General features: G+C 43.9%; 1 protein-coding gene across 3 annotated transcripts in view; it reads left to right on the forward strand.

Moving 5' to 3' along the window:
* Nucleotides 1–537: 537 nt before the first annotated feature.
* MACROD1 (mono-ADP ribosylhydrolase 1) overlaps nucleotides 538–18,071 on the forward strand; it is a 1,305,057-nt gene continuing 1,287,523 nt past the window's right edge. For 2 of the 3 annotated variants that reach the window (XM_082270231.1, XM_082270229.1), the window contains exon 1: nucleotides 538–1,016. In XM_082270231.1, the coding sequence (XP_082126357.1) occupies nucleotides 644–1,016 (373 nt within the window). In that variant the 5' untranslated portion in view covers nucleotides 538–643. The remainder of the gene's footprint in view (nucleotides 1,017–18,071) is intronic. The other variant, XM_082270230.1, reaches the window with a different exon arrangement.

Here is an 18,071-nt window from a genome sequence, read left to right on the forward strand (position 1 = left end):
AAAATGTTAAAAAATTTTGATTTTTAATTTTTTTTTTTTTTTGGGAAGGTTTATATAGCAGAATGGGAAAATATTATTTTTTTTTCAAAATTGTCGCTTTTTTTTTGTTTATAGCGCAAAAAATAAAAATCGCACAGGTGATCAAATACCACCAAAAGAAAGCTCTGTTTATGGGGAAAAAAGGACATCCATTTTGTTTGGGTACAGTGTCAAACGACCGCGCAATTGTCCGTTAAAGTAATGCAGTACCAAATCGCAAAATAGGGCCTGGTTAGGAAGGGGAAAATCTTCCGGTCTAAAATGGTTAAGAAAAATCCCATGACACAGAGCCTACCAGAGGTTTATTGTAAACTAGAATTTGTAGAATTATTGGGACAATACACCAGAAGTGACCTGCTGCCTGTTTCTCCATACAGCGAACTCTGAGCTCGGTCTCCGGTACAATGGCGGCTTGCCGTCACACAGCTCGTCCTGTAGAGGGCGCTGGCGCTCTATGTGAAGGTGAGCCGCACCTGCGTTCCAGGCTTATTTCCTGAGAGAACACCCCGCGCGCTCCTCATTACTTATAAGGAAGAACAATCTGTGTGCGCTAATAATAAGCCCGGACAGTGTGAGCTCCATAGCCCCGGCTATATTTAGCGCCATGATCGGTGAGCGCTGGCTGTCCGCTTCTACTCGCAGTGCCTTCCTAGCAGCAGTCACCTCTCCACTGTCCGGAGGACGAGGCTCGCTCTATCCCGCAGCCCGCACGCTTAATGGTGTATCCAGCCGCTCACAGCCTGTGATAACAGCGCCCCCTGCCTGCCGTCCTGTGCCAGCGCTGCGCCCGCCTATTTCATCGACTCGCCGCTATTTCAATCCAGGGATCAGAAAAGGGGATCGGCTCCTCCCTCATCTCCAGCCTGCGGCTCCCTATTGGCTCATTTCCAGACCACTAACCCTATCAGCTAACTTCATGGCTGCCAGTGGGAAGATTGACCTGTATTCCCCCTCCATCAGCTGGAAGGAGGCCAAAAGTGAGAAGCCAATGAGCCCCCTGTGTATAACTGTGTGATGTGACCCCCTTCTAACACTGGGGGGCCAGTACAGGAAATGTTTCCTGGAGAGGAATGGGGGGGGGGGGGGGCTGACTTTGGATGTGTTATTGCTGGGAACTTTTTCTCCAGAAACGTCTAAAACCGGCCATAAGATCCTTTCACATGGGCGCAACCGCCAACGGAGTCCGTTCTGCTCAGCGGGGGGGGGGGGGGGTCATGGATCGATCCCCCAATCCCTGCTAAGCCAGGGGGGGATCGATCCGCTAAGCCGGGGGGGGGAATCGATACACCAATCCCCGCTAAGCCGGGGGGGGGGGGGGGAATCGATCCGCTAAGCCGGGGGGGGGGGAATCGATCCGCCAATCCCTGCTAAGCCGGGGGGGAATCGATCCGCCAATCCCCGCTAAGCCGGGGGGGAAATTAATCCACCAATCCCCGCTAAGCCGGGGGGGGGGGGGAATCAATCCACCAATCCCCGCTAAGCCGGGGGGGGGGGGGAATTGATCCACCAATGCCCGCTAAGCCGGGGGGGGGGAATCGATCCACCAATCCCTGCTAAGCCGGGGGGGGGGGGGAATCGATCCACCAATCTCCGCTAAGCAGGTGGATGACAGTTCTGTGTGCGAAGAGGGAGCTGTCAGATCCCCGCTGTCCTCTATGGGAGATCGGATGAGAACGGACAGCCTGTCCATTCTCCTCTGATCCCATCCGATCTGATCAGATGGATGGAAAATAGGGTTTCCATCCGTCCGGATTACACGGACAGGATTGGATGGCAGCGGGTGTCAGCAGAGATGTCACTGCTGACATCCGCTGCCCCATAGGGATGCATGGAGCATCCGATCAGGTCTGCCTGAAAAACTGACAGGCGAATCGGATCGCCCGTGTGGAAGGACCCTTTGACGGTTCAAATCTCAACCAGTTCAGCAGGAATCCTCCCAGATTTGTACCATGTATGGGCAGGCTGATTGTATCCAAGCTGAGTGATCGATCAGCTAGGGTACAAGCAGTCAATCAGATTGTTCATGCGATTATTATCATGGTGTGTTCTCCTGGCCGGTGTTCTATCAGAATACCGCTACCTATCAGATTCTGCAACCGGAAGTGACGTTCCGATGAGAAAAACTTACTGCGCATGCGCCATGCGTTCCATCATGGCCGCTATGTGTTCCAATAGGTTTCCTAATGTGATAGAACACAAAGCAGCGGCGGACATCTTCTTACACCCACGCAAGTCTTGAATTTTACATTTATTTTAGAAGTAAACTCATCTTATAGACTGAATAACAGTATTACATTTCTATTTTTATTGTAAAATAGTAAATATAGTGAGAAACCTGCAGGTAGACGGTGGCAACGGCCATCTTGGTACACCCCAGTGGTGGCTGGTGCATTAGGGGCGCCACCCTCCCCCTATCGTTCGTCCGGCCCCCTAATCTACATGCAGGGCGCTGGAAATATGGAGTTCAATGAGGTGTTTTTTTTTTGAAGCACGTGATTACAGCCAGAGGCTCTAACAGGCTTCAAGAAAGGGTGGGCCTGAGCCCACCTAGTTGTGTGACCATAGCGAATGCATATTCCCTATTGTCACACAGATCCTCCTCCTGGCCAATCAGGACGCAGGTCCTGAGACCTGTTTCCTGATTGGCTGAAAGGAGAAGCCATGCCATTGGCCATGGAGGAGACGCAGAAGAGTGAGGGGAAAGAAGCTGCTGCCGCCTGCCCTTCCTCCACATGTCCAGGCAGGGTGAGTGAGCCAGGCATGGTGTTTGGGCTGGTGTGGTCTGGGGGGGAGGGGGGTATGGTGTGGTCCGTCTGCTGCCCCCCCCCCCCCTCCGGCCCATGGAGCACTGGTACACCCCACACTGCTCAGCAACAAACGGATTATATAGTGAAATAGGCTATTTCAGTCTATAAGGTGAGTTTACTGCTAAAATAAATGTAAAATTCAAGACTTGCGTGGGTGTAAGAAGATGTCCGCCGCTGCTTCGTGTTCTGTCACATTAGGAAACCTATCGGAACGCATAGCGGCCATGTTGGAACGCATGGCGCATGCGCAGTAAGTTTTTCTCGTCTGAACGTCACTTCCGGTGGCAGAATCTGATAGGTAGCGCTATTCTGATAGAACACTGGTGGTTGCCGGAAAGAAAATCACACCGTCTATGGCTGGCTTGGCTTTACACATTAAAGGGTTAGGTCGCCTTTACCAAAAAACTGCCTATGCAGATAAGGGGCGTCTGTGGATAAAAAAAAAAAAACTGTACAGCGTTGAATAAAGGTAAATAATGTCCTTGCTATGGGTGAAAGCCATTTACATCCCTCCTGAAGTCCAACCTGTAAACTGCTACGATGTTGCTAAGGATGTTGCTAAGAGAGGCCTAGCTGTGGAGCCCCATTCACACCCAAGCATTTCGATTTAGGCCCCTTTCACACTTGTGCGACTTGTCCCGCGATTTTGGACCGCAAAATCGCATGACAAGTCGTTTTACATTATTTTCAATGAGCCCCATTCATATCAGTGCATTTTGAAGTCGCACCGACTTCAAAGTAGTTCCTGCACTACTTTGGGCTGATTTTGATGCGTTTTGAGGTACATAGCCATAGGCATTGCTTTCAAAATCGCGTTGCAAAGTCGCTGTAAAATCGCACCGCATAAGTGTGAAAGGGGCCTTAGTGGTGTTTTTTGGGCTTTTTTTTTTTAAAGCTGAGTTCCACCCAAAAGTGTAAGCTCCGTTTATCTGCTTCCTCCCCCTCCCCCCCCCCCCACTTCTGATGCCACATTTGGCACCTTTGAGGAGAGCGGATACCTGTCAAAAACAAGTACCCGCTCCCACTTCTGTGTAAGGGCGACCTACGTCATTTCTGGCCCCTCTCCACTGCCCTCTGGGAAACACACACAGGTCCCAGAAGACAGGACCATTCAGAAAGCGCAGTGTGACTCGCGCTTGCCCAGTAGGAAACCTGCTGTGAGGCCACAACCCTTCACTTCCTGTTTCCCTTAGTAAGGATGCCTGCACCCAGAGCCAATGGACAGGTCCGCTTCGGGTGCTGACATCACGGGCTCCCTGGACAGGTAAGTGTCCTTAGATTTAAAGCTGCTGCTGACTTTTATTTTTTTAAATACAGGCTAGAACTCTGCTTTAAGCTTTTTTGCAGCTTTTTACAAGCTTTTTTTTTTTTTTTTTTTTTACCACTTAAGCCCCGGAAGATTTTACCCCCTTCCTGACCAGGAGGTATTTTGCGATTCGGCACTGCATGAATTTAATGGACAATTGCGAGGTCGTGTGATGCTGTACCTAAACAAATTTGATGTCCTCTTTTTCCCACAAACAGAGCTTTCTTTTGGTGGTATTTGATCACCTGTGCGATTTTTACTTTTTGCGCTATAAACAAAAAAAACAGCGTCAATTTTGCAAAAATAACAATATTTTTCACATTTTTTTATATGAAATCCCCCCAAAAAAAAAGTAAAAATCAAAATTTTTTTAACATTTTGGGCCAATTTTTTTTTTTACCATATGTTTGGTAAAAAAAAAATCGCTAAAAGCGTATTTTGATTGGTTTGCACAAAAGTTATTGCGTTTACTAACAAAGGGAAAGATTTTTGTCATTTTTGTTGTTTTTTTTTTTAACGCGTAATGGCGGCGATCTGCGATTTTTTTTTTTTTTTTTTTTTTTTTTTTTTTTTTTTTTTTGCGGGACTGCGACATTGCGGCGGACAGAACGGACCCTTGACTGACATTTTTGACACTTTTGGGGTTACCAGTGACATTTCTACAGTAATCAGTGCTATACATATGCACTGTTACTGTAAAATTACACTGGCAGTGAAGGGGTTAACTTTTTTTTTGAGAGGGAGGGGTTATGTGTGTCCCTAGGGGTGTGTTTCTAACTGTGATTGGCTGTGGCTTGATGTGTAAGAACAGTGATCAACGGACCTACATAGTAGAACCGTATGATCACCATTCTTACACAGGGGAGAATGACAGGCGGCTTTGTTTACATTAGCCGCCTGCCTTTCTCCCTCTCCATCCGACGATCGCGAGTGACCGGTGGACATCGGGTCCGCCGGTCACACGCGCGGGGGGGGGGTCCGTGACCACGCGGCAGTGGGAGCGCGCCTCCGGCGGCGCGCGCTCCCTCCCTAGACCCTCACAAGCTAGTGACGTAGCCCTACGTCACTTTGCCTGTGAGGGGCTGACCGCCGACGTAAATAGTCGTGCGGCGGTCGGCAAGTGGTTAAAGCATTTTAGAAGCGCATTACTAGCCTTTTACAGCTTCATTTTTGCTTAGCCAATAGAAAACCCTAGGAAGAGGAGAGGAAATTAGGGGTGGAGAGCTACTATTTCAGCAGAAAATGCTTGTAAAATGCACACGTCAGGCATTTCTTTCGAAGTCTGAGGCTAAAAACGCTTGTAAGCTGCCAGAAAGAAGCTCATGTACTTTTTTGAGCTTCTGGAGTTTTTTTTACAGGCAACAGAAGTCTAAGATGTGAACAGGGGCCATTGAAATGAATAAGATTTGGCTTGTTGAACGTTTAGAGCTTCAAGTAGAAAATCGCTCCGGTGTGAACAAGGCCCTAGACTCCATTAACACTAATGCTTTTTGCAGGAACGCAGGACATTTTTTTTTTTTTTTAACATGGGTTCCTATGGAAAGCTTTTACATCAATGAATTTTTGTGCCTCTGCGTTTTTGGAAAGGGTCAGGGACTTTTTTTTTAAACGCAAACCGGTGCTTTTTTTGGTTCATTAAACTAGAAGCTGTATTTAGTGTGACTTATTTTTTTTTTTTTTTTAAATCTGCCCAACAACAAATTTACAAAAAAAAAACACAAATCACGTTAAAAAAAAACCGTGGAAAGCACAGATATAAGCACTACAGAAACGCTCAAAAGCAACATGCATAGGTGTAAATTGAGCCTTAGGCCTGGTTCACACCTATGCAGATTGCAGTTTGCATATTCCAGTGTCATTTTGCGTTTTTCAATACACATTTTTGATCCATTGAAGTCTATGGAATCTAACACCGAAAAAAAAAAAAAATCCCTGGCCCTTTCCATAAAATTTACAGATGTAAACGTGACCAATAGGAAACCATGTTACATGGACTGTAGTGTGTTTCTGTAAATGCACTAAAAAAATGCATAGGTGTGAACCAGGCCTTACTGTTCACCTGCACCATCACAGGAGTAAGCTTTTTCTCGGATTCATGCCCCCTCACATGCACCTTCTCTCCCCTGATGCAGTAGCTCAGCGCTTGAGAACTCACTCCTGGCATGGTGGAGGTGAACAGGAACAGCTGGGCCTCTCTTAGCACCGTCCTGGGAGTTTTCCAGTCAGGCTACACGAGGTACATAAATAGCCTACACCTAAGGGCCTTTTCACACTTGGAGTCCATCAGGCGGACTCCGTTTTTCTCAGCGGGGGATCGATCCGCCGATCCCCCGCTGAGCAGGAGGATGACAGCTGTGTGCGGAGACAGAGCTGTCAGGTCCTCATGCATCTCTATGGGGGAATCGGATGGGAACGGACCGTCTGTCCGTTCTCATCCAAACTGATCCGCTGGACGGATGGAAAATAGGGTTTCCATCCGTCCAGATTTGACGGATTGGATCGGATGTCAGCGGACATGTCTCTGCTGACATCCGATGCCCCATAGGGATGCATGGGTCATCCGTTCAGATCCGCCTAAAAAACTGACAGGCGGATCTGAACGGTCCGCTAGCGTGAAAGGGGCCTAAGAAAGGACTTTATTGAACTTTAGTGAAACTGCAAAGTTTGATTTTTTTTTTTTTTTTCCGTGTGCCCCTTATCTGCATAGGCAGTATTTGGTAAATGTGAACTATCTCTTTAACCACTTAAGCCCCGGAAGATTTTACCCCCTTCCTGACCAGGGGGTATTTTGCGATTCGGCACTGCGTGACTTTAACGGACAATTGCGTGGTCGTGCGACACTGTACCTAAATGAAATTGACGTCCTTTTTTTCCCACAAACAGAGCTTTCTTTTGGTGGTATTTGATCACCTGTGCGATTTTTTGATCATGCGCTATAAACAAAAAAAGAGCGACAATTTTGCAAAAATAACAATATTTTTCACATTAGTTTATATGAAATTCCCCCCAAAAAAATGTAAAAATCTAAATTTTTTTAACATTTTAGGCCAATTTGTTTTATGCTACCTATGTTTGGTAAAAAAAAAAATCGCAAAAAGTGTATTTTGATTGGTTTGCGCAAAAGTTATTGCGTTTTAATAACTAAGGGAAAGATTTTTGTCATTTTTATTGGTTTTTTTTTTAACTAGTAATGGCGGCGATATGCGATTTTTTGCGGGACTGCGACATTGCGGCGGACAGATCGGACCCTTGACTGACATTTTTGACACTTTTGGGGGTACCAGTGACATTACTACAGTAATCAGTGCTATACATATGCACTGTTACTATAAAAATGACACTGGCAGCGAAGGGGTTAACTTTATTGGAGAGGGAGGGGTTAAGTGTGTCTCTAGGGGCGTGCTTCTAACTGTGATTGGATGTGGCTGTGTGTGTAACAACAGAGATCAATGGTCCTACATAGCAGGACCGTATGATCTGTACTGTTACACAGGGGAGAATGACAGGCGGCTTTGTATACATTAGCCGCCTGCCTTTCTCCCGCTGTATCCGACGATCGCGAGTGACTTCTTAGTGAACGAGCGGGAGCACGCCTCCGGCGGCGCACGCTCGCCCCCTATTGGCTCCCAGGCTAGTGACGTACCAGTACTTTGCCTGGGAGGGGCTGACCGCCGCCGTATATAGTCGGGCGGCGGTCGGCAAGTGGTTAAGACTCTATTCACACTTCAGCTTAGTGTCTTTGGTTGTTCTTTTACTAATTAAACTAATTTTTTTATACTAATTATTTTACTAATTAAACGAAAATCAGATGTTGTGTTCATGTACGATAAAAATTTTATAGCCTGCACATTCAGTTTTTGTCGTACGAAAATGAAAAAGCATCATACTAACGATCCGAAAATCGACAGATCGTTAGTTGGATGAAATTTTACTTCCAACTTTCTTATGTGTATGGGCCTTAAGGGGCTGATTTACTAAAGGTGGATGTTTCAAAGGGATTTACCCCAGAGCTTGGTGAGTGGGGTAAATATTCACTTTGTAATGAATACGTGCGAGGAAAATAAAAAAACAAAAAAACTTTATTTTTCCTCACACATGATTGGATGCTAGAAGTCAGCAGGACCTCACCTCCTTCAACAAGCTCTGGGAAAAATCCCTTTGCCAGGTGAACAGTCTATTCACCTTTAGTAAATCAACCTTTGCACATCAAATAAGTACAGTCAGTGCAGCAGCCATGTAATTGTATTATCAGTAATAAAAATCTGTCCTCTGTATCTCTCACAGGAAAGGTTTCCTTCATGGACCCATTTGTACTTGTCTGTTTTTACTGCATGAAAATGCGTTTTAAGTAGGAATTCCACCTTCTGCAAAAATATTGCAAAGGAGGATTTTTTGTTCTATTGATCATTAAACAACCACTGTGGTGAAAAGCATAATGTACTAATAATGACTGTATGCAAGGAGGATGTGTAGTGGAAGATATATATACATTTCAGACGACATTTATTAATATTATATCTACTTGAGCTGCAGGCCCTTTCTGGCACTTTTTGATTACATGTAACAATTATTATTATTATTTTTTTTGAGAAAATTACTTGGAACCCCCAAACATTATAGATTTTTTTTTTTATTTTAAGGCAGAGGCCCAAAATAATAAATTGGGGGGTTTTGGATTTTCTTTTTTTCTCTTTTTTTTTTTTATTTAATGTCAAGTATTTGCGCAGTGTTAAACGGTTGTTTTTTTTTTTTTCAAAATACACTTTTTTTCCCACAAACAGAACTTTCTTTTGGTGGTATTTGATCACCTGTGCGATTTTTTGATCACGCGCTATAAACAAAAAAAGAGCGTCAATTTTGCAAAAATAGCAATATTTTTCACATTTTTTTTATATGAAATTCCCCCCCAAAAAAATGTAAAAATCAAAATTTTTTAACATTTTCGGCCAATTTGTTTTATGCTACCTATGTTTGGTAAAAAAAAAATCGCAAAAAGCGTATTTTGATTGGTTTGCGCAAAAGTTATCGCGTTTACTAACAAAGGGAAAGATTTTTGTCATTTTTGTTGTTTTTTTTTTTTTAACGCGTAATGGCGGCGATCTGCGATTTTTTTTTTTTTTTTTTTTTTTTTTTTTTTTTTTTTTTTTTTTTTTTTTTTTTTGCGGTACTGCGACATTGCAGCGGACAGATCGGACCCTTGACTGACATTTTTGACACTTTTGGGGTTACCAGTGACATTTCTACAGTAATCAGTGCTATATATATGCGCTGTTACTGTAAAAATACACTGGTAGTGAAGGGGTTAACTTTATTTGGGAGGGAGGGGCTGTGTGTGTCCCTAGGGGCGTGCTTTCTACTGTGATTGGCTGTGGCTTGAGCTGTAAGGACACTGATCAACGGATCTACATAGTAGATCCATGTGATCAGTGTCTTTACAGCGAGGAGAATGACAGGTCGCTTGTTTACACAAGCTGCCTGACATTCTCCCTCTCCCCCGCCGATCGCCGAGTGGCCGGCGGACATCGGGTCCGCTGGTCACACGCGCGGGGGGGGGGGGTCCGTGACCACGCGGGAGCGGGAGCGTGCCTCCGGCGGCGCGCGCTCGCTCCCTAGACCCTCACAAGCAAGCAACGTAGCCCTACGTTAGTTTGCCTGTGAGGGGCTGACCGCCGACGTAGATAGTCGTGCGTCGGTCGGCAAGTGGTTAATCCCTTCACGCTGACAGAACGCAAATATGCAGCCACGGCTTCAGGGGGTTGTACCAGGGTGATGCCTGAAGCTAGAGGCATCACCCAGTACTGTTTAGTCGGCTTTCTTGTAATGACAACTGATGTGGCTAATGTGGCTCTATTGTCATTACAAGGTGCAGGATGGGACGGTCCCCTCCCGCCGCCTTCTGGTGTTCATTTTGGGTCTCCCTTCCCAGACCCGACCCAAACGATCCTAACAAAGCTGCATTCGGCTCTGATTGGGTCTCCGATGTAAAAACCCGGAAGCGATGTCATGACATCACTTTCGGGTCTGGAGCCTTAAAGGCGCCAGATTAAAAAAAAAAAAAAGACAGCATTCAAAACCGCCAAACTTGTCGTTTTGAATGCTTTTAAGTGCAAAGGAGGGATTTGGGGTCTTTTAGACCACAGATCCCTCCATAAAGAGTACCTGTCACTGCCTATTACTGTCACAAGGGATGTTTACAATCCTTGTGACAGCAATAAGGTGATCAAAAAGTTTTTTTTTTTTTTAAATGGACAGTGTAAAAAATAAAAGAATTAAGAAAAAAAATGTAAAGCGCCCTGTCCCTCCGTGCATGCGCGCAGAAGTGAACGCATATGCAAGTCACGCCCGCATATGTAAACGGGTGTTCAAACCACACGTGAGGTATCGCCACGATCGTTTGAGCGAGAGTAATAATTCTAGCACAAGACCTTCTCTGCAACTAAAAAAAGATAACCGTTCTATTTTTTAAAACGTTGCCTATGGGAATTTTTAAGTACCGTAGTTTGTCGCCATTCCACGAGTGTGCAATTTTAAAGCATGACATGTTTATTTACTAGGCGTAACATCATCTTTCACATTATACAAAAAAAATTGGGCTAACTTTACTGTTTTTTTTTTTTTTAAATTCGTGTATTTCTTTCCAAAGAATTGCATTTGAAAGACCGCTGCGCAAATACTCTGTGATATAAAATAATGCAACGATCGCCATTTCAACGATCGTCATGCGTCCCGCGACTGTTTGCGTGATGTTACCTCGATTCGGCAGGTGGAAATCGCGGCAACATCGCACAGCATTTGGGGTGCCATTGCAAATCACGGTCATCGCACAGGCGTCCCGCGATTTGCAATGATTCCGGATCGCGGGCAGAATCGCGGTGATTCTGCCCGTGATCCGCTATACCCACATGTGAATGTAGCCTTAAACTTTTTAGCTATCTGTAAGGGGGTAATTTTCCCCAATGACCACAGAAATAGGGAGAATTCTTCCCACTGACCATTACACTAATGTGTCAGAAGTTGTAGATGTAGAATTAGAGGGGTTATTTCAACAGTTCTGTGTTGTAAAGGTTGAGCAAGGCTGATGTAAGGGTTTACAATCACTTTAATGCTTGTTTAAAGCACAATATATACACATTTTTTTTATTTTATTTATAATGTTATCAGTGCTTGTGAAGCTGACTGATAATAACCAGAGTTGTATAAAGTACTCGAAACCCATACTTGAGTAAAAGTACAAGTGCTCCATCAAAAACTGACTTGAGTAGAAGTGGAAGTGCTCGATCAAAAAGTGACTTGAGTAGAAGTACTAAAGTATTCAACATTTTTTGTACTTAAGTATTGCAAGTAGTTTTTTTTTAAAATGTTGCTACTCAAGTACTGAAAGTAAAAGAACCAGTAGTTTTGAAAAAAAATTGCTACTCAAGTACTAAAAGTAAAAGTACAAGTACTGTGTTATGTAGTTATTAAAGAAAAGTCAAAAGTTTGAACACATATTGTTTTTTATTTCAAATGCAGTTTTTATTTATACATACAGTAGCATTTATTTTCGTATGCGCTGATAATACACATGTTTTGAGCTTCATGAAACCTGCCATCTACTGTTCTGGCAGTGGTAATTTTTATAATTGTAACGAGTAACTATGCAGCACAAAAAAAAAATATCGGAGTAGAAGTATTGAAATCATTGAAAAAATGTAGTGAAGTAAAAGTGGAAGTAGGAGAAAAAAATTCTACTCTAGGAAAGTACAGATACCGCCTTTCGGTACTTAAGTACAGTAGTGAAGTAGTTCTACTTAGTTACTATACATCTCTGATAATAACGCAGGTCATAAATGCACATAGGTGTTAAAAAAATGTTCTCATTCAGACAATTGCATTGCTATAACACAATATCAGTGAATGCTTCCAAGTGCTTGCAGTACCTTTCATTGTAAATTACATTCACAGCAATGCCCCCTATACTACAATGCATTACAGTACATATGCTGCACTGAAAACCAAAGGTCATGTGCATTTTTGCATGTGTTGGTGTGTGAGAGGTAGCTCATTCATTTAAACTGAATGGGCTGCCTTAATCCAACACAGGTTAAAGCAGTTTTAAAGTGGGACATCCTAAAACATTTAATGTGAAAATGGCTTAATGTAGCTTAACGTGTAATAAATTACCTAAATTTTTACCCTTCCTAATCTATCTAGAAGTTTCATGCCTTTATGGTCTTCCACATAGCAAACTTGGGACATTAAAGCGGAGTTCCAACCTTTTCTGTGTTTATTAAAAGTCAGCAGCTACAAAAAGTGTAGCTGCTGACTTTTAATAAACACACACTCACCTGTCCACGGTCCAGGGATGCGGCCGCCCGAAGCCTCTATCCTCTCCCTCTGGTCTTGGTGTCGCCGGCATCACTGGTGTGGCCCCCTGTCCTGCCAGGGCCTGTCCTTGAGGTTCCATTTTGCTGTAGCCTATGTGTTTCTCTCTCTGCACAGCAGCCATGTTTCTGTAGTCCGGCAGCCATTTTGCGGTGCTTTGCTATTTAAAATAGCGGCGGTCATGAGAGTAGAGCCCTGTGGGCAGCGATTTCAGTGGCGGAAGCCCCTTCCCATCCCCACGTCCTGGATCTTTTCTCTTCCTGATCGCCGCACGTGGAGTACAGATTATCCTGGTGGCTGCAGGTGCCTGTTTCTACTGGATGGTGAGTCTGATGGGGTTCGTCGCTTAGTGCCTTGTGCCCCTGGCGACCGGGTGGTGCTACCACCGCGGTGGGGGTTGTCCCTTTGCAGTGTCTTTTACACTTTTTGTGGTGTCCCCCTGGTGACTTATGGAGTCTTTGGTGCATCCATATATCACTTGTATGGATCCTCTCTGTTATCTTTTTCCCTCCATTACTAATTTAGTCACCTATTATATACTTTCTGCCATTTTTTGTACATGGATATATATATATATATATACTCTTTCACCTTATTGCTTTACCCCCAGAATCTTTATTGCCTTGTCCATTTTATTGTCCTACTCATCTTTATGGCAATTCTTATCAAATATGGTTCCTTTATACCTTTGTGCTGTTGGGTTCTACTCCCTCACTTCCCATCATGGACATTTCGGACGCCTTGACAGTCCCTGGCCATCAGCATTCATACACCTATATATGCTATTTTTGAGGAAAATTATCAGAGAGGACCATTTAATCGCTGGTGGGGATGTTTTTCTTCCCCCCTCCGGTCCCATTATTTGATATACAGATTGAGTTTATTTACAATTTATGTTCATTACTTATGATATATATTTATTCTATACATTCTTTTGTGAATCTGCTCCTGAAGAAGTAGCTTATGGTCTACGAAACGCGTCGAGCAATCAATGATGCCATTATTGTGCTGAATATAGTTACCTTTATTTTTGTACTATGTTCATCTCTCATGATTTACCTACTTCTTCAACCATCATTATTGTAATGTATTTATTTGTATCATATTTTATGTTGTTGGTTTATGACCTTGTTGATATTATGTTTTTCCATCATGTCATTTCATTGATATTATGTATTCCATGTGTAACATGATGTGGCAGCCGCAATAAACCTTGCAATTTTTATTACATACTCTTTACTTTTGGCCTATTTTTTGCATTACTCCTCATTTACAGTCCCAATCCTTCTTTATGTTTTATTGAACCAGGGATGGAGACACTTGACTTTACATGTCTCATTTAAAGTCCCAAAACCCTCTCTTTTTATATGGAGTCTTTGGAGCACATCTCCCCACCTGACCCCCTCTCTGAGGCTGCGGGGCCCTCCCGGTCCCAAACATCGATTGATGCACTGATAGCAGTCCTGGAGTCCCTTGTGTTCCGGGTGGAGGTGGTTTTCTGGTGACGGGCTAGATAAAAAGCGCTCCCTGCCTCCTCTGTCTCATCAGTTCCTGAATCTGATTCAGCCGCCGCGGCCGTGGGTCGCCCTGCTGGGTCTGCGACCACGTGCCCAAAATCCTCAGATGGGGAGGATGATTCCTCCACATTTGCAACCTCGCATGAAAAGGTGCTGGTGGAAGCACTGATTGTATCTGTGCATGAGACCTTGAAGATTGAGGATGCAGCTGTAGCTGCGAAGGAGGCACAGGTTCCATTTGGCACTCAAAAGCCATCCAGAGCGGCAAAGGCGTTTCCTTTCCCTGCTTATTTTGAGAAAATTGTTGTTAAAGATTGGGGACGACCAAAGCGTCCCCTTGGGGTCCCCAATCGATTTTTAGGCGTTACCCCTATGAGGAGTCCCCTATTAAGAAGTGGTGGACCCTCCGATTTCCAGATTGAACAAGGCAACCATGACTTCTAAAAAGGCCTTGTCATCTGTTTGGGGCTACCATGGATGATATCACAAGGGGAGGGAGTACTTTTTCTTCCGCAGTTGTCGGATCGTCTGACGCAGCTTTACGTCCTTCTCCGCTCCTATCTCCTATCTCACACACTAATCAAGTACAGGGGTAATATGGACGCTCTTTGCCCTACGTGCAAGAAGGACCAGGGTACCTTTTTTCATTTAATCTGGCAGTGCCCGCGGATTCAGGATTAGTGGCAGCAAATCATTAAGTTCCCTAAGCCCCCAAGTCTTTCCTCTTGGCTGCGAGAAATCCACGCCATACTACCGTATCACAGACTTGACTATAAACATGGAGGCTGCCCCTCCAAATTTAATAGAATCTGGGACTGATGGCTCCAGAGACTTGCGTGTAGTGGGGGTCCACATAACCAGGCTGCATTACTTATACATCAATGGATATTGTACCCCTGGTGTTTTTATACTGCGAGATGCTTGAATTTTTGCTCCCCAGTCTACCTTTCCCTTTTTAACTTTTTCTTTGCTCTGTACCGTTCACCTGATGCCTATGATATTTTATGTTGTGTAATAGTTATATACATGACTTGCATTTGGAAAGTTCTTTCATAACATTAATTGTTCATCGTTAATACCTTTTTTGTTTACTATCTACACCTCCCTTTGTATATTTTCAATGAAGATTACCGTTTTGAGAAAAAAAAAAAGCGGGACTTCTCCGGGTGCACATTTGGTGACTATTTGTAAGCCTTGGCCAAACTTCTACCCTTTTGACACGCATTAACTACAGATACACTTATGTTAGACTTTGCTTCTCTGCAGGTGTGCAGCATTTCTAAGCTGAAACCACAAAGCTTGTACCGGTCTCCACCAACCCAGCAGTCCCAGTGATTCTAATCCATATCTTGCTATTGGTTACAGGAAGCTCTGTACTCATAAGCCCATGCTTGTTCTCCTCCTGAGGCCTCACTTCATCACTCAGGACTTCCAGGCTAGGTCTCTAGCAACTCAATGCCATGAGGATGGCCCCAGTATGTGGGGAACCGGTCACTGGTAAAAGGGCCAAGCATCAAACCCCTTCACACTTCCAAAGTCTCAGTCCCCCACGGCATGTCACCCGCTTCCCAGCGGGTTGGTTGTTTAAGCACTTGACAGAAGTTCATTAGTCATAAGCAATGGCAAAATAGACTCACTAGGACAGCTTGTCTGCTCGTTAGAGCTTTGTAATGTGTTTTCTTTAACTTTGTCCACTTCTTTAAGCCCTTTTCTTTTGATATGCCCTGTGTGCACCCCTTTAATGACCAGACAAGACAGGTAAACAAACTAATTTCTTTTACTAAAATAGTGAACGAACAAATTTCTTTTACTAAAATAGTGAACGAACAAATTTCTTTTACTAAAATAGTGAGGTTAACAAAGAAATGGTTCTTCAAGACATCTGTAACACACATATTTCTAACAAGTGCCCTTGGCAGTAAATCAATAATTTGGTAGCAATAATCAACACTGGTCAGGAAATCCATGACTGGCAACATATGGCCATACCCCCTGGAACCCCAACTAGGCTCCCACAAGGGGAGAGTAAAGTTCATTAATTTCAAATCAAATTGTAAAGGCAAATTTTTCAAACAACATTTGAATGTTCTGAGAACTTTCACATTTCCTAAGAATTTTTGTTTAAAATTCTATCCATCAATGGCCAGTTTTAGGCCAGTGTTTCATGAAAACGCCATGGTTGCTAAGAAACAAAATTCCCTTTAATTAAATCTAACGTTATTCAAATGATCTTCCCATATTCATCTGTAGCCACTATCATTTTCTAAAACAATGAGAAACTGTAAGCATTTATTTGCTTCAAAATCACAAACTGGGGTTGCTCTGTGTACCGTATGTATGATTGAAAGATTCTGACGCCAGACAGCCAGGGGTCAACTATTTTGAGAAGGAGACAAGTATTGAGGCTCCCATAATGACAGGTGCACTTTGCCAAAATATGTGTAACATGCAACAAAGCAAATATATCCAAAATCAGTGCTGGTGATTAGAGATGGGCTTGGGCATGTTCGAGTCCCCTCCCGCCAGAAAGCCGACACTATACTCTGCCAATCACAGGCAGTGAAACATTTCCTGATCTGTGCAGCTGTGGATTGGGAAACTTCTCACTCCCAGTGATTAGCGGAGTGCAGTGTTGGCTTTCTGTTGGGATCAGGCACGTGGGAACTCGAACATGCCTGAGCCCATCTCTACTGGTGATGAGTTTTAAGCAGATAGATCCTATATAGGTTTAAGGGCCCCTTCACACTTTGTTGTTCGTTTGTTTTTGGGTCACTGCACATGCATTAAGGTATGGTATTTTCTTGCAATTCTGTCTTCATATGCAGTTTTCAGCCTATAGTGTATGGCCACATTTTCACCACAGAAGGTAATCGAAGGTGGTTTTCCCCCATGAACCCTTAGTAGCAAAAGGCCTAAAGCCTCGTACACACGCACCGATTGTTGGCCGACCGATTGGCCGTCTTTTGTCCAGTGTTGGTTGAAAATGTGCTCTAGACTGCACACGAATTTTATCGGCCAACAAAAACCAACTTCAGAAGTGATGTCATGTTCTGGTTTACTTTTCATGTGTTTTTTCTTCTCTGAGCATGCCCAGTCTTGCTCATCACATTTTTGTCTGCTGAAATCTGTACTGACTGACGAACAATCGGCCGTTCTGTTGACGGCCAACAAAAATTTTATAGCATGCACACCAGATTTTGTTCGGCCGAAAAGTCGCAGTCTGTTGTCGGAAGCATCATACTAACAAGCCGACAATCGGCCGATCGGACGTTGGCCGAAAATTCACGGCCAACAATCGTTGCGTGTGTACGAGGCTTAAGTAAGCCATATGTTGGATCAAAATTCGAACAGTTCAACAGGGACTGGCCAAATTTCAATCCATGTATGGACTGGCTGGTTGTGCATAAGTTGATCTATTGATGGACTTGAGTACAATAAGCCTGTTGGGTTTTCCCAAATAATAAGTGTCGCTTGCTGTAGCCACCAACACTGATCATTGTACTCCAGTGGGAAAGGCTTCCCACCAGCAGAATACAATAGCTCAGAAGGTTCACTGGGTGAATGAAAATTAATTATTCATGTATGGCATTCAGCAGCCAATTGGCATCCGATCAACGCTTGTAGCCAATAGCTGCACATGCTGAGCAGTGTGTTCTGGCTGGGGAGGGTGGTTTGGGGCAACACAATAGCATAGTGAGAAGATCAATCTATACAATGTTAGTACAGTGCGCTCCTTGCAAGCTCTTCAGGTTTTTTTTTTTCATTCAGCTGGGTTGAACGGAAAGAAACTTACTGTGTGTACCAGGCTTAAGACTACTCTATTTACAGGATGAAGCACTGCTGCATGATTACAATGCACAGCAAACAACATTGTCACCCTGTTAATGACAGTAGAAACCTACTGTATTAGGTCTACTGGCAGGATCATTGGTAATAAAACTATGTTACAGGGAGACTCAGAAAATAAAAGAGCTGCTGCTATGTTATTGCTAGTGACACTACATCCTACACAGTTTATGGAATTTTTATTTTGCCCAA

This window comes from Pelophylax lessonae (genome assembly GCF_965119305.1).
Source record: "Pelophylax lessonae genome assembly, chromosome: 10".
Lineage (NCBI taxonomy): Eukaryota > Metazoa > Chordata > Amphibia > Anura > Ranidae > Pelophylax > Pelophylax lessonae.